This window comes from Rosa rugosa, chromosome 2 (assembly GCF_958449725.1).
Source record: "Rosa rugosa chromosome 2, drRosRugo1.1, whole genome shotgun sequence".
Classification (NCBI taxonomy): Eukaryota; Viridiplantae; Streptophyta; class Magnoliopsida; order Rosales; family Rosaceae; genus Rosa; species Rosa rugosa.
Window position 1 is genome coordinate 47,383,523 of NC_084821.1, and position 17,363 is coordinate 47,400,885.

Consider the following 17,363-nt stretch of genomic DNA (forward strand, 5'->3'; position numbering starts at 1 on the left):
CCAAGAATGATTCTCGTGATGGTGCATTCACCCAAAATGCCCCTGTTTTGGGAAATGACGAAAATGCATTGGAGATATTTCTCATAACTTTCTAGGGTGTATAGTTCTTTTGTTGAGGCAGGGACGGATGGGCGGCATGGGCCTTTGAAAGTTACATGTAGGGTTACAAATTAGTGGAATGTGATGTCATTTATTGATTCCACGTTTCTATATAGCGGCTTGTAGTTTGTATCATGTGTTAAAGAACTTAAAAAATGAATTTAACCTTTGACAGGGGGACATGTTTACCTAAACGATAGTCATAAGAAATGTAATTGAAAAATGAATCTGACGGCTGAAAATAAATGCACAATTTTATTAATTTAAATTTTTTAATTTAATAGATATGGTTAACATGTATGTGTTCCTCACAATTCCTTAAAACTGTCTTTTAAGTGAGCAAGTTTGTTGTGATTATTATACACAGTAACTTAAGCAGTAAAATATTGTGCCATGAATGCAAAAGTAGAGTGTACATTAGACTGTTAGAGACATATCTTTGTACATGTGATTGATAGAGAGTGTTTTCTTTGATTCAAAAAGTCATTAGTTTCAATTATTATTTTCTCACACTTTATTTTTTATTATCTCATTCTTTCATTGCATGTAATTTAAATTGAAATTTTATCCATCACTAATTTGTTCGGTTAATGAGAAAAGAGATCATACTATCAAAGTTCTGAGGGTGATAAGCCCCTAGCGGCGGCAATGGCGTTTTTCCAAACTGCGTGAGATAATAGATTATAGATTCTCTTTTGATGTATGTACTATTCTAACCTTTGACTTTAATTAATGAAAATTTGTTGCGTTAAAAATATATATATATATATATATATATATATATATATATATATATATATATATATATATATACAGCGCTTCTCCGGTGCGGACGTCCGCACTTTTTGCTTAGGTGCGGATTTCCGGTTTTGACCCACTTTCCGATCACATTTTCACATCTTAGCCGTTCAGTTTTTAGGTCATAATGTATAGATCACCTCTACAAAATTTCAGCCAATTTGGTGATCGTTAAGGCATCCAAAACTGCAATTTACCATTATAAATACGAACGGTTCCGGTTCGACAGATTCTGTCCGTTCGTGTAAATTGCAAATTTGGATGCCTTAACGATCATCAAATTGGCTGAAATTTTGTAGAGGTGATCTATACATTAGGATCTAAAAACTGAACGGCTAAGATGTGAAAATGTGGCCGGAAAGTAGGTCAAAACGGGAAATCCGCACCTTTTTCTTCGGTGCGGATATCCGCACCTGAGCAAACTTTTATATATATATATATATATATATATATATATATATATATGGTGTTCCATGATTTTACACAATTTTTACATATCTTATGAGCCATTAAATTTAAAAACGTTCAACGGTCTGAATTTGTTATTTGAATGATGTTAACACAACATCAAGTGATGTGGAAAATGACATGAAATTTACATATTTCCAATCCAAAATTATAATTAGATTGAACTTTTCTTTATTAAACAAAAAAAAAAAAAAAACTCAATAACAGAACATGTTAAGAATCTTATGTAATTAATATTGTAATTATTTGTATCTGTAGGAGATTATCTGTATTTCTTGTCTCCCTAGTTTGTACGGATTTACTTGTTGTTCAAGCACCTAGTCTGTATATAATTTTTCTACATATAATATCTCAAATATATTCTGATATGGTATCAGAGCAGGCCTAAACACCCTAGCTCTTATTTCTTTGCGCCGCACCACTTGTAACACAACCTCTTGCTTTCACCATCTTCTCATGGCTTATGCTTCCGAGTTTGCCTGAGGCTTGTCACTAGTTGCCCCCAAGCGGTGGATTATCAATAGTGGAGCAATTAATCATATTATTAATTCACCGAAATTGTTCACAAGTAGTCAGAAGAACACTTTACTTTCTCCAATTTCTTTGCCTAGTGGTACCAAGGCTCCTATTTCCATCAAGGGTTCAATGAAAATCAATGATTTTTTTTTTTTTTTTGAGATGTTCTACGTGTACCTTCATTTGATGTCAATCTTTTATCTATTGGAAGAACTATAGATAGAATTCTTGAACCAAGTGTTTTCATTTGGTTAACAAGACAAGTATAGGTAATTGAATGAAGCAGAGATTGCTCATGCATCCTCTCACATTGATTTCTAGCTTTCTGGGTGTGAAGCTTAGTAGGTTTAATTTAGTGATGAAAAGCTATAGGTGGCACTGGCGGACCTAGCATAGGTCTACTGTGGGCTGCCGCCCACACTACATCATCATATATACACTGTTATATATAGAAGCTCTGGACAATTTTATGCATTTGAATGTGTATTATGCAGCTTTTGCCCCCACAAGTGTCATGATTTTGATGATTTTATGCATGTTTAATCTAATATCGTAAAAATTTCTCCTTATTTTCATATGTTTTACGTATAATTTTTTATTTTTTTTTGAAATTGGTGGGCAAGGATTTTAGTTTTCGTTAGCTATTACGGTTTAAATTCGCCCCCGCATAACTAATTTTCTAGGTGACCAACTAATTCGCTCCCGCATAACGGTTTAAATTCACCCCGCATAACTAATTTTCATAACTAATTTTCTATGTTAATAGGAGGCAGCTTCATCTAGACATCTACCTCTTTTTGTTTTTTAAGAGAAATAGTCAACTAAATCTTCATCTACCTTAATCCTTTTTGAATCCTCAGGGCAGCTAAGGCTTTGGTTTTCAATTTACTTTTTTTCTTGATTTAATTAAAAATCAGTCAATTAATTTAATTAAATTAAACATGAAAACAAAGAAATAAAATGGTTAATCTCAACCCTTAATTACGTAAGAATCCAATGGACCGAAATTGAAGTATAATATGCTACCGATCCGTCCCCAACATTTTTTTTTTGGTCAACATCCCCAACTAATTCTATTTAGAAGTAAACTTACTATATGTATTAATAAATTAATTCAGAATTAACTTATAATCCAATGTATCGGTACAAACTTTCATTAGTTTCATATATAGTTATATACCACCAAATTCATCGGTACCCCCAAGCTGTGTGCCATGCCAGCATCAACGTTTTGCAATCGTCAAGCTATACTCATGTGCTCTAGATGATTTCGATGGTTAAATAGTGACTTCCATTAGTGGAGTGGGATGGGTGCTCATATTATTCTCATTCTCTGGTTTTGCTTTTCTCTTCAATAGTCAACGACCCTCTAGAAAATACAGCGACACATTAGTTAACAATTCGATCCAGTTTCTTCAACTTCATCGATGAGTGAGTGCAGACTTTAACAGCAAGTTGGGATGAAATAGAAAATTGATGATGATACCATAGGATTACAGTCATTAATTATTCTATTTTTCATTTCAACTTGTTAAGGCTATAGGATTGGAACATGAAATCAATTTTATTGCACGACTGAAACATTCTAGCAATATAGCAGTGATGATCAGGGGCGGATCCAGGATCCGAACATGGGTAGGGCTACATATTTGGGTTTTTTTTTTTTAGGCGAAGGCTAAAATATTTTTTTTTTGGTACAACTATGCAAAAGTCTAAGCCCTGAAGAGCCGAGTAAGTGTAATTGAAAGAGGTTGAAAATCTTATTATAATGAAAGTAGTACATTAATGACTCACTCATAAGTGTCCTTAGAAAGAGTTATTATATAGAGTATATTACAAGAATACACATCTAGCACACACTTTTTAGGATTACATCTAAAATAAAGAAAACTAAGAACTCCGAATGAAAACAAAATGTAAAACAAAATCCATGTATCTTTGCAACCTACTCACTCAAAAAAAAAAATGATCTAACATTCTTTTTGTATTAGAATGTAAGCCCAAAGGTAAAATACAAATACAAATACAAATCTAAAGAGTAAAGACCAAACAAATCCAAAGCCACACACAAAGAAGGCCCAAGGTCCAATTTAAAACCCTTTATGAATTTAAAAGACAAGATGAAGCAATAGGAAAAAAGGTATGAAAAAACAACAACAATAGGATTCGAACTTGGGTGGGCTTTCCAGAAACCATAACACTTAACCAATGCAACAAAAGCTCCAAACATGCAGATGATACATGTACTAAGTTATATATATGAAAAATCTCGGTAGGGCTTGAGCCCAACCAACACTCTACTTGGATCCGCCCCTGGACTGATGACTGTGATGAACGCAATCATCATCATCATCAGTTCCAGACAACCTAGCAAAGAAATGGGTCAACAAAAAAACGAGTCATCCCTGTCCAAGTCACTCCAAAAGCAACAAATTAAGCTGTGCAATGCACTGCTAAGTGCTAACAACTTTGAAAATGCACATGTCTTGTGCTACAAGATGTACAATCGATACGTGAAATAACAGTGATGATATATGAGCTTCTAATGAGAACCATTAAAATGAGGAATTCATGGGGACTTCCTAATCAACGGTTGTAAGACTCACTCTTCAAACACATTTTGGCAATTAACTGTTAAATGTTTATTTAGATAGTCATGAGTAGATCATTTCTGCAAATTTTCAACCAAATCAAAAATCGTTCGGGCATTCATAATCATAATTTATTATTTATGAACATGAAAGGTTCAAGTTTGACAGATTTGGTTAATTCATTGATTTAATTTAGTTCACTACCTTAACTATTAGTAATTTGGAAGAAAATTTTCAGAAATTCTCTATTCATGCATACTTAAACATTTAACGGTGGATTTACTAAAATGTAATCGAAATGTGGGTCTCACATGCGTTGATTAGAAATTCCTTATGAAGTCCTCATTTTAATGGTCCTCATTCGAGTCTCTCCCTGTAGGCAAATAGATATCCTAAAATAAAACTTAGGAATGCAGGTCTAGTCAAGTTCTGTGCTAAGATTGTAGTATCAGTAGAGTCCTAATTAACTCTGTTCTGTTTTAAGATTGCCAATTGAATTTGATAATGGCCGAATTACGATTGAAATATGTGGGGATATATGGTCAACAAATTTGGACCTATAATTGTGACAAATGACTCCACTATGAATGCATTAATAATTTCGACCATAAAATACAGTAATGATTGCAACTATAAGTGTGACAATAATCGCAGCTATAAGTGCGGCAATGATTACAGCTATAGGTGCAGAATGATTGCATCCATAAGTGTGGTAATAATCACAACTTGCCGCCCAAGTAAGCATTCATCTAATCACCTATAAATAGGAGGCTTGATTGGCGTAAGGCATCTCATTCCAACTTAGTCTACTATACTTGACTAACAAAAATATAAACTTAGGTATTGGAGGATTTTATAACATCCCGTATCTTAATTTACTAGTTTACTAGTCATTTGGACGGTAAACGATAACTATCGTTACTTTTTACCTTGTTCCAAACTTTCAGTTGACCAAAAAGTTGACTTTTTATTTGGTTCGTCATTTGAGAAAGGTTTCTTCATGAAAGTTGTAAAGGACATCAAACCGATTCTGTGGACATGTGGCACGCTCAAATCAAAGTTTGTATGAAGAAGTTATGGTCTAAAAAGTAAAAATTACTGTTTAAGGAAACTTATTATAAATAGCCAATTAACCCTTGGTAACTTTCCATTTTTGGAAATCACTCAAAATCCCAATCCGGAAACTCTCTCTATGTAACCCGCTTACCAACCCGACTTGCGTCTCAACCCGGACATCGACCCACTGATATCTCCACCGTCCAATCATCGGTGCCATCTGAACCGCGTCGTCCTCCTCTTCTGTCCTGCAGTGGTGGCTTAGATCAATTCGAGGTGTGGAAAGAGTATTGAAGCAAAAATTACATTGGCGGACCCGTATCCTTGACCCGATCGAAACTTGCAACTCCGGCCATCTCTTCCGACGAAACATGTTGGGTTTTGAAGCTCTTGGGGCGCAGATCAATCTCTCCAAACCTCTTGATCTGATTTAAAGTGTGGAGCCAGAATTGAGCATTTGAAATTCTTTGGGTTTTTCGATTTTTTTCGAGGTATTTTCCGAATTGTACACTTGTTTTTAGTCGTTGTTGTAGTTGAAGAAAATGTTGGGCTTGTTGTGAGGAACATTTTGATGTAAGTCTCGAACCCAAGTTTGGTAGTCGGAGTGGTGGCGCATGGGGGCACATGCCACCGCTTCTACCAGTCTACCTTGGCTCATCTAACAAAGTTTGATGATACAAACGTGTTGATGTGCTCATATTTTCCTATATTTCTTTGCCTCTTAATCTTGGTTTTTATGTTTAGTTCTCCTTATTTATGATTCATTTACATCTTTTAGTGTTTTTGTAGGTTTGTTCCATAGAAAGAAGAAAAGAAGCCAAAATGAGCTAAGTAGGATTGAAAGACAATGTGCAATCTGAGACTGGGAATCTGTCTGTGCAGAACATCCAACTTCGCCGAATTACTGGGAGTTACCCAGATCGAATCAAACAATGAGCCTTATATGCATGGAAAGCTACGGATTTCTACTTTCTGTAAAATTTTACGGATCTCGATTTCAATACTTCTGGAGAAAGTTATGATTATTTGAGTGAAGATAGGTCGGACAGGAAATCTGCTCGGGAATTTACAACCATTCATGGAGAACTCATGTACCGTGGCACAAGATTGTCAATCCTAATATTTCAAGGAAGTTAATTCAGATGAGGATTAAATGATGAACTTATTCCTACTTCTACAAAAGATATTTCAAGGTTTTCCATTCCAAATTGAGAAAGAAATCCAAATCCAAGTCTTACAAGGAAACATGAAGCCAAACATGAGCAGAAATCTTCCCTATATAAGGGAGCACGAATTTACATGAGAAGGGAGTCTCGGGAGCACAATGTAGACGCCTAAGGAGCAGAGACGACTCATCCATCTTCCCTTTCTTTTCCTTTCCATTCTTTTTATGTTTTTCTTATGTTTTACTTAGTTATCTTTTGCTAAACCTTTTTCTAGGGTTAGGATGATGCCCTATCATGATTGTTTATGTACTTTGATGTTTCATTAATGGATTTATAGTTTCTTTATGATGAATGCTTAATCACTATTTGAATTGATGCTTTATGTTTAAGTTCTTTGATTGATCACCTTAGGGCTTTGCATATAGTAATTGGAAGACAAATTTGAAGCAGAGATGCAATATAATTTGATTAGCTTCTTGTGATTAAGTGTGGTAAATTACATTATTACTTGAGAAAGACTAATGATTTGCTTGATTCCCTTGTTTTCTAAAGCGTAATGAGTCTTGCATGTTAAATTTATACCTGAGAAGGATAAACTGCATAGTCAGGATATAAGATCTTTACCCGACAGGGAGAGCATCATACACTTAAGGAAAACTATGGTCTAGAGTACCTGAGAAGGACTTAGATACGGGAATTATCATCTAGAGAAACAAAAGAATCTATTAATTGCATTGAAACATAAATAGGATTGTTAGTGGTTGATTCTGAAACCCTAGGTTTTATCATTATTTGTTTCTTTCTTTCTTTCTTTAATTTTCACATTATTTGTTTAGTCGAAAACCTTAAAACCATATCTTCTTTAGTTTGATTGTTTATGTGTTTTGATTAATTAGGTTAAGATTTAAATTGATTATCAATCCTCAGTTGGAACGACCTCGTACTTGCACACTATACTAACGACGATTCGTGCGCTTGCGAGTTTTAATTAAAATTTCACAACACGTGTTGATATGGTCTTTGTTGAAAGTGAAATTTTGTAATCGATCGGAAATTTCCGTGTCTCGGATTTTCGGGTTACGATTCGGCAAAATCCGACTGAGATTGTCGCTGTTTTTCCGTAGGACATTAGAATAGTTGAGTTGACGAAACCCATGAAGTTTGAGTAGAATCTGATGTGATTTCGGATTTTCGACTGATTTGATTTACAGGGGGTTTTTCGGGTTTCTTTTCCGAGTTGTATTTAATGTCGAGCATTTTAAATTGTTGTTTATGAGTTGTCGTTTGTATAGGACGAGGTGCAGGGCTATCGCTCAACGAGGATTGGCAGGCTTGACGGTTTTAGCCATATACTATGAGTGGACTTTTGTTTTAAATATAATTCTATGCGATTTTATTTTTCGGAAAATAATATTTGTAACGTGTTTTCCTTAACAAATTTGGTGGTGATAATTGTCTTCATGTGATTTTTAGTAATATTTAATTTTACGTATTTCCGGTAATGTTTTTCTCATGTTGGAATTAAATTTGGTTATTCGATTGATTAATGATTTGTGATTTTCCTTGAACATTTCAACTCAATTTATGTTGTTCAAGCCACTATTAGGAGATAGGAGATGGACTAGTGGTCTCCAAGTGGAGACACCAGGAGAGAGAGGATGTATTGGTGGCCATAGTTATAGTGGAGACACCAGGAGAGAGGGGATGCATTGGTGGCCATGGTTAAAGTGGTGGCACCAGGAGAGGGAATGTACTGGTGGCAGTAGAAATAGTTGTGGCTCCAGGAGAGAGGGGATGTACTGGAGACCTAAATTGGATTATCATGATTTGAGATTTATGTGATGATGTATGCGAGTTTGTTTGTGTTGACCCCTTGGGTTATGTCACGCCTCAAAGGCTCAAACCAGGTGAAGTGAGGTTAGGTACCTAACACCAAATCCGAGGTGTGAACGTAGAAATGTAAAACGAAATTAAAACCAACACGAAATACCTTTTTCAAAAATCGTCGAAAATAAAACATTTGAAATAACAAAACTCAAATAAAGAGAAATCACATCTCGTTCTCGAATCTAACTCACTCTTTTCTTCTGTAAATCTTTTCGAGTCTCGTAAACATAAGAAATATCTCACTTAGTCATCTTGATAAACGTGTCATACCTCGTAACGCACCTGGAAACCCAAGCTTTAACTGTCTTACTACTCACAGTTAGTAACAGTGCGACTCACATTCTTCATATCCTTTTGTTTATAAGACTGGTAGCACCACATTCAATCCTCAAATCAAATCCTTATTCAATGAGACTCACCGAAGTACTTCAAATCAACTCGATCAATTATTTTGAAATTGAAATCACTCAAATCCTCATAATTGTTAAGGACACCCAAAACGCATTTCCACCAATTTCTCGACACCTTTAGATTCGATTGTATTCAAAGCTTCTAAATACCAATCGAAATTCCAAAACAGAAATTATCAGTCATTACTTCCTTTCACCCAAAGCTCTGAAATTACTCTGGACACCCAAATCATTCCATAATTAACTAAATTATCCATTGCTCACCATTTCTAACTTCGAAATTAAGAATTTAACTTCGTCGGAGATGTTTCAATTCTGCCTTTGACAATTAAATTTTGAATGCCAAACCAACCTTCCCAAAACATCATAGCTTCAATGCTTGAACCAATAACACTTCGTCTCCTCTTAAACAGCATCAAACAACAGCTTCAAATCTCAATAGTAATAGTTTGACATGAATAGCAGTACAACGGAAACAAAACTGAATAATCCAACTCTGGAGTTCTATACACTTCAGCCATTTCCATGAGGGCATAAACATGGATCACCTCATGATCAAACGCCTCTGTTATGGTCGGAAATTGATTAAACAAAACTAAACGGGCACTATGAACAGTGAACCCGAAGTAACGGTGAAACCCCGAAACTCTGATTCTCCAGTCCTCAACCAAACACTACAAATTTGAAGAGGCCTGAAGTCCTGAACTGCCGCCACGCACAGTGATTACACGGTGGCTGACGACTGCTCAAAACCTCAACTTCTCCAAATCTCATCCAAATTCGAATTCAAGCATATAGATAGGGTAGACCTCGAGAAGTGGCCGGAATCGGAAAATCCGCTGGCGAACCCAAAAATCTTTCGCGCTTCGATTCTCTGTCTCCGGAGCTCGTATTACGAAACCGAGACTACAGTGGCGTCGACGACGTCGAGAAGGATCCAAATCCGGTGGTCTTCAGCCGAGGCGTGGCCGAAGGACGGAGAAGAGGCCGGGTCGCCCGTCGCTGTTATTTGGGTTGGCGGAGACTCAGTCTGGGTCTCGATCTGATGCGGTCCAACGTATGTATACTCATCTTCAACGGCCCAGATTTAGAGGTGTTTGAAATCAATGGTCCAGATTAAGCCGCCTCTAATTTCTATTTTTAATTAAATTTTTGGATAATACCAACTTCGAAAAATCATTAAAAATAGTTCGAGTGTCCGAAAATTCCTACGAACTCGTAACGACCTCTAGTTTAATCTACAGGATCGAAAGATAAATTTTGACAAACCAAAAATTTAAATAATTTTTGAAATCTATAAAGAGTTTAAAAATAATAGAAATTCAAATAAAAATAGCTTGAAATTATTTTTCTTTTCAAAAATAGGAAACCAAATTTTTGAGATCTCACGTATTACTATTGTACATTTGGGCGGATACTTGTTAGTCTTGATTTGTCGACTTGTCGACTTCCTTTTCCGATAAATGTGTTTTCATAATTGTTTATTTAAAACTTTTTCTTATGCAAGGTGAATCACATGCTTGGTTTTAAGTATGTTTTTAAAAGTGGGAAAGTATTAAGTTATTCGTTTCATTTATTTTGATTATCTATTTTCGTCCACTCTCCCTAACGTTTTCCAATACTGTCCCTTGGGCCCTTTAGTTTCAAATGCCCAGTCTGCAGATTAGCTGGTTCGGTATAGTAGGATTTAAGGCATACCATTCTTCCACTGCTACAGTTTTGTGTAGATTACTGGTTTAACCTACTTGTAATGTGATTCGGTTTCTGTCTCTAGATTGCTCTGATTACCTATTGGGATAATTGTATAATTTGGAAAATTGTTTTTGAGTGTTACGGTTATGCTGAATTTCATTTACTGTAGTGGTAAATTTATTGTGGAGTTGAGTTGCTTATGGGGACTATGTAGGCTTCAGGAGTTGAGGTTGGATGTTGATCATAGATGTGTAAGTCTTTTCTACAGGTTTAGGTTACCCTTTTTTAGGGGAAATTCTGTCGATTTTTCGGTAGGGTTTTCCCTAAAATGGGTCATGCAGGATCACTTCGGATTTTAGGGTGAAATCCAGGGCATGTCCTGTCAGTTGGTGTCAAAGCACTAGGTTTTTCGATTCCGTTGTTAATGCTATCTCATGTACTTGATGACACCTAGTATCTTTTGAGTGATGCCTCGACTACGGTGGCCGGATCCCCATCGTGTACTTTTCGATGCTAGTGTGTTGTTTAAGTACGTGAGGTAGCTGTCATAGTGTTTTAGACTTATGAACTCTTCTAATCCTCCTTTTTCTATAAGTGCTATGTCTCGCAGACGCCAAGCATGTGGGGAAACTCTTCCCCTAACGGAGGAAGGGGATATGCCTAGAGGATTGGCCGGTAATTTTAGATATTTCATTGACCGTTTCACCGAGGCGCTCCCGACTCCAGTTCTGATTTTAGTTTGGAGCTGGCCAAGAAGCATGGGGCCTATAATTTTGCTACTGCTACAAAATCCATTGATGCTCAGAGGTGGATTGATCGTATGGAGAGGGTGTTCACCCAGTTGGAGGTTCTTGATAATCGGAAGGTAGGCCTGGCTATACGGTTTTTGGAGGATGGCATTGGTGGGTTGGGATTACTAGAGACTATGGAGACGCCAACCATTTCTCATGGGACCAGTTTAAGAACAATTTTAATGGGCAATATTTTAGTCAAGCTCACCTTCACATGATGGAGGATGAGCCACTGAGTTTGAAGAAGGGGAAGATGACTGCGTTAGAGTTTGAGCAACATTTTCTCTCGCTGGCCGACCATGTACCAGATTTAGTGCGTGATGAGCAAGATAAGATTCACAGATTTATTCAGGGACTTGGTAGTTTTGATGATGTATTATTGTTTCCACATTTTTAGCAAGTTTTTCTGTAGGAAGACAACAACCTAAAGCTTTGTTATCTACCTATCTTAATTTTAGATCTACTCTTTGATTCATTATATTTTGGATATAAGATCGAATTTCTAAAAGATTTCTCAAGTTTTCTTGAGCATTTCTCAATTCAGTTGCTTGCTGGTGGATGTTGTTAGCAAGATTTTCAGTTCGAACTAACTTCTTTTCAATATCAGAAAGATATGGTTTTTCTTTAAGATAGTCTAGTTTGACTTTAAGCTTTGCTACTCTTGAATTTATTTCTTCGAGTTGGTTAATCCTTAGATTAAATCTCTCGAGTTGCTCTATGTGCTTTTATCCTTAGATAGATGATCTAGGATTAAACTTGGTCTTGAAGGATCAAGCTCTTCTAATCCGATTTGTCTCTAGAGATAAATATGTTCGTCATAGAGAGTGTTTAGAACTCTACACACGTATTTAATGGAGTATTGATTTCTTGGATATGCCTTGTATAAAAGCACACTTGCCACTTTTTGCTTCCTTTTTCAGTACAAAAGGCATGATAAGTCTTAAGTTTGGATTCTCTTTTACTTGTCAAGAGAAGCCAACTCTAAGGCATAAGCTTTTTCTTACTTGTTTCTAAGCAAAACAAGCTATGATACCAACTGGGGCGGATCTAACCGATGCTCAAAAAGTCAAGTGGTTCTTGATAGATTTCAAGAGTTTCTTTGATAATTCTAATATTCTAAGGATTGGACTAAATAGATAGAATACCAGTTATTTGGATCCTTGCTATCAAGATTAGCTCTAATAAATTTTTGGATTTTTAATTGTTTCCGTTCTTCTTGCAGTTCTTTAGTAGATTCTTTGCAAATAGAAAGTAGTTGTTCTCTAGTAAGTAAAGAAATTATGAATAATGAAAATTAACTGTTTACCTTCGAATATAGATGATGGATTCTAGCTACAAAAAATGCTTAGATTCATACATTCAAGATATGAGCCAACCATGCTCTATCAGAAAAGAAAAATTATATATAACAGTAAAAGTGAAAGAAAAAAGGTAAATATGGGTGAAAAGATAAAACTGGTGCTAGAGGTATTTTAATATTTTTTTTTTTTTTAACTAAGGAACTGAGATTCATTAAGAACTTAATAAAGTACACTCATGTTGGAATACATCCAAAATCCAACTTGTAACTTGGGTAGTCCAGGTTTGCTTACAACTAGCTTCGAAGCCAATATTGGCCAGTCTGTGTGCTACCTGATTGTAGTTCCTGGAAGCATGAGTTATTTGAACACCTGGGCATTTTCTCATTTCCACTAGGATGTCATCAATAATACTGCCATACATAGCATGATTAGAGGCCTGATGTAGAATATGTTGCACCGCACTCAGGTAGTCGGTCTCAATCACCGCTTGAGGTAATTGGTTATACTGCAACCAGTCTAACCCCTCTCGAATAGCCAACAACTCCACTTGTTTGGCAGAAGATACATGGTGTACAGGTTGTGTAAACGTGGCCATAAACTGGCCCTCTGAGTTGCGGATAATTCCCCTACTCCACCATGGTTGACAGATGGTAAAAAGTTCCATCAACATCAAGCTTAAGGAGGTGATTTGATGCCGGCATCCAGTGCGCTCTGACTAGGGACTGTTTAGGATTGCTTGACTCTCGTGCTTTTTGAAAGTCTTCAAGCCACGCCATTGAACTGAGAAAGAGATCTGCAGCAGACCTTGAGTGGTTGTCCCACAGTTTGGAGTTACGGTTTTTCCATAGCGACCAAATGGTTATCAGCAGCTTATCAAAAACTTCAGGCTTGAGTTGACAAGCTCTCTCAAGCATCCATTCTCTGAAAGGCATATCTATTTGCAGAGAGTTATGCAAATGAAAGGGCGAGTTAGAGAAGATTTCAACTACTACTGGACACTTACAGAAAAGATGAGTTATGTCTTTGATTCGGTGCTGGCAGAGTAAGCAATTGAGCTCTCCTGTATAATCTTTGAGAGTTAGTCTTTCCCTGGTAGGCAGCACATTTTGACATGCTCTCCACACACACACACACACACACACACATATATATATATATATATATTTGAGCTTTTCTCGGTACCTTGGCTCTCTACAATTTTCTCCACAATGGGCCAAACGGATCTCCAGTTGATGACGTAGCCAAGGCATTGCCCAACACAAGTTTCCGGGCAATCCAATATGCTGTTTTAACAATGAAGGAGCCACGCGGTTCTAGTCTCCAACAAAACCTATCTTGATTGGTCCGTCTACTTAACGGTATAGCTAAGATCTGTGACGCAATCTCTGGGGGAAAGAGATGATGTACAGAAGCTGGGATCCAAGACCTATCCTGCAGGTTGATAAGATCTGCTACCTTTTTGAAAACAGTCTGAGGAGGATGCTAAATTGAATATTAGGGACAATTAGGAATCCAATGATCATGCCCCATATTTATCTGCATTCCATCACCAACTTGCCATCTAACCCTAGCCTTAAGAACCGGTCTAGCTTCAAGGATGCTTCTCCAAGAGAAGGATGGAGCGGCTCCCAATTTCGCCTCCCAAAAAGAACAGTTTGAGAAGTATCTAGCTTTATAAAGTTGAGCAATAAGGGATTGAGGGTGCTTAACAATTCTCCTACATTGCTCAGCTAACATAGCAAGGTTGTACGCATATAAATTCTTAAAACCCATCCATCCTTCTTGTTTGGTAAAGCATAGCCTTTCCCTACTCCTCCAATAAATCTTCTTTTTTTCATCTGTATCTCCCCAGAAAAAAGACGCACAAAGTTGATGTAAATCATCACACATGCCCTTAGGTAGCAATAACAATTCATAGCATAGAGAGACATGGTTTGAGCCACTGCCTTGATGAGCGTTTCCTTACCAGCACAACTCAGGATTTTGGATTTCCAATTAACTAACTTCTTCATCATCTTTTCCTTTATTTATTGAAAGTTTGCAGATTTGGACTTTCCCACCCTCAATGGGAGACCCAAATAGCGATCATGCTCATAAACCTCTAAACTTCAAGAATGTCAGCCAAAACATTTTGAACATTCATTGACACATTTCTACTAAAAACCACACTGCTTTTCTGAAAATTAATTTTCTGACCAGAAGCTTTTTCATACATGTTAAGGATTCCATGAATAGCTCGACATTCCTCCATATTAGCGGCTCCAAAAAGAAAACTGTCATTAGCAAAGAACAGATGATGGAGTGTGGGAGCTCCTGGGCACATTTTCAAACCCGAAATGGTCCCTGCGGCAACTACTTGAGATAAGAGAGTAGAGAGGCCCTCTGCACATAATATGAACTAGTATGGGGAGAGTGGTTCTCCCTGCCTGATTCCCCGAGTTGGAGTAATTACCTCAGTTTGCTCTCCATTTACAAGAATGGCATATGTAACAGACTTGACACAGTTCATGATGATGCTCACCCACTGTACATCAAAACCCAATTGATCAACATCATCTGTAGGAATGACCATTCAAGCCGATCATAGCCTTTAGAAATGTCAAGCTTAAGAGAGAAGAAGCCTTCCTTATGAGTTCTCAGTTTATGCATAAAGTGAGCTGCTTCAGTTGCTACCAGAGTATTGTCAAAAATTAATCTTCCGGGTACATAAGTGCTCTATAGTGGAGAGATTATCTCTGGTAATTAACCATCTTTTGAGTCTATTTTCAACCACTTTGGAACTAATCCTGTACAGAATATTGCACAGTGCTATAGGTCTGAAGTGAGCAGCTGCTGTAGGATTCTTGATTTTAGGTATAAGACAAAGATGAGTAAAATTAGAGGCCTCCCAAATCTCACCTGTTTCAAGAAAATTACGAATAGCTATGCATACATCCATTCCAACAATGTTCCAATGCTTCTGATAGAAGAAAGGTGACATACCATCAGGCTCCGGGCTTTTTGAAGAATGCATTTGAAAAAGTGCAACTCTAATCTCTTTATCAGTATAGGGCAGCAACAGATCCCTATTCATATGAGGCAGAACCTTCATGGGAGTGGCTCGAAATATATTCGATAGGGCATGGTCATCTATTCCTTCCGAGGCAAAAATTTGTTGGTAGTACTCAAGTAGCATACGTTTGACAACATCAGGTTCAACCTGCCATATTCCTGAATCATCAAGTAATCCCTTGATACAATTTCTACTTCTTCTATTGGAGGCTTTACGATGAAAGAAGGCCGAATTCTTGTCCCCATCTTTTAACCAAACTGCACGAGAACGTTGTCTCCAATAAGTCTCTTGCTGGGAGAGAATTTGGCTATGCTTTACATGCAGCAAACGTTGTTCCTCATATTGTTCTAATGAGAAAGGATGTCTCATAATATCCTCTAGCTTTGCTCTAATGACCCTTAACTCCAAATTCTGCTTATTGAACTCAGTGATGTGCCAATGAAGCAACTTCTTACTAGTGGCAGAAATCTTTCGACTAACTTGCTGAAGCATATTGCCAGTAGTTAGAGAAGCCCATTGTTGCTGAATTATGGTCGTATACTCTGCCTTGCCATGCCGCATCTCCTCAAATCGAAACTTTCGAGTAGGCTTTCTCCCTCTATTTCTATCTATTCTCAACTCCACAAGAATGGGGCAGTGATCTGACTCATTTGGCTGGAGAGTAAGGGCTCGACTGTAAGGGAAAAGATTCCTCCATTGCATAGACTAGAAGCTTCGATCCAGTCATTCTTTGGTATATTTGTTAGACCATGTATACCTAGAGCCAATGAAACCCATATCGTACAATCCACAGTCCAGCATTGTTTGCCTAAACACTTGCATAGGTGCAGAAGCCCCAGACACACCCCCAGACTTATCAGCTTGGCACATAATCTCATTGAAGTTGTCAGCCATGAGCCATGGCAACCTACATTTTTCAGCCGCTAGGGCACGAATCAATTCCCATGTTCGTAAATACCAGTAAAGCTGTACATGGCGGTTTCACCTAGTTCTCGGACTTCCACATCTATATGGTGAGGAGATTTTGAGCGAAGATCCACATGGATCTCATGATTCCACAACAGAGCGAGACCTTGAGAGCCTTCCTCATGTGCAAAGCAGATATTACCAGCAAACTCAAGCTTGCTGACTACCGATGTAGTATGTTTTGTGCTAGTGTTTCAGCCAAAAAGATCAAGCTTGGCTTTTTCAGCTGCACCAAGTCAACCAAAGCCCTTTGAGTTTCATTGCAGACAATTCCCCTGCAGTTCCAGACTAACACACTCCCTTGAAGCACCAGCACACGGCGGATATGGGCGCAAGCAAGCGTTCGAGGCGTCGCAATACCGAGCGGCGCTTAGGGTTTTTCTTTAGAGGTATTTTAATAATTAAATTGGGTAGATGGGAAGAAAAACACAAAAATTTTGTGTGAGTGAGGAAAAAGATTTGTTGATGGGGTATTTGGGATGTATTTTAGTATAAATGGGGTAATGAGACATTTTCCCTTAAAAATATCCTTTATCAACCATAACCGAATCTTTCTATTTTGGGTTTTTG

The 17,363-nt window shown here is 37.3% G+C and overlaps 1 protein-coding gene across 1 annotated transcript; it reads right to left on the reverse strand.

Moving 5' to 3' along the window:
- Nucleotides 1-13,401: 13,401 nt before the first annotated feature.
- On the reverse strand, nt 13,402-16,721 carry LOC133730878 (uncharacterized). The gene is made up of 5 exons (XM_062158386.1): nt 16,585-16,721; nt 15,674-16,500; nt 15,228-15,331; nt 14,357-14,505; nt 13,402-13,696 (listed from the first exon to the last, which is right to left on the reverse strand). Exons 1-5 carry the CDS (start codon nt 16,719-16,721, stop codon nt 13,402-13,404), a joined length of 1,512 nt encoding a protein of 503 aa, XP_062014370.1.
- Between the last annotated feature and the right edge of the window lie 642 nt (nt 16,722-17,363).

Bases quoted from the DNA above. Each gene is read 5' to 3' on its own strand.
- LOC133730878 (XM_062158386.1), bottom strand. From the start codon at position 16,721: ATGGCTGACAACTTCAATGAGATTATGTGCCAAGCTGATAAGTCTGGG. The intron at 15,332-15,673 runs GTGAGATTTGGG...TCATTCCTACAG, and splicing joins TCGTAATTTTCTTGAAACAG to ATGATGTTGATCAATTGGGT. The intron at 13,697-14,356 runs GTTCTTAAGGCT...TATGCCTTTCAG, and splicing joins GCATCCTTGAAGCTAGACCG to AGAATGGATGCTTGAGAGAG.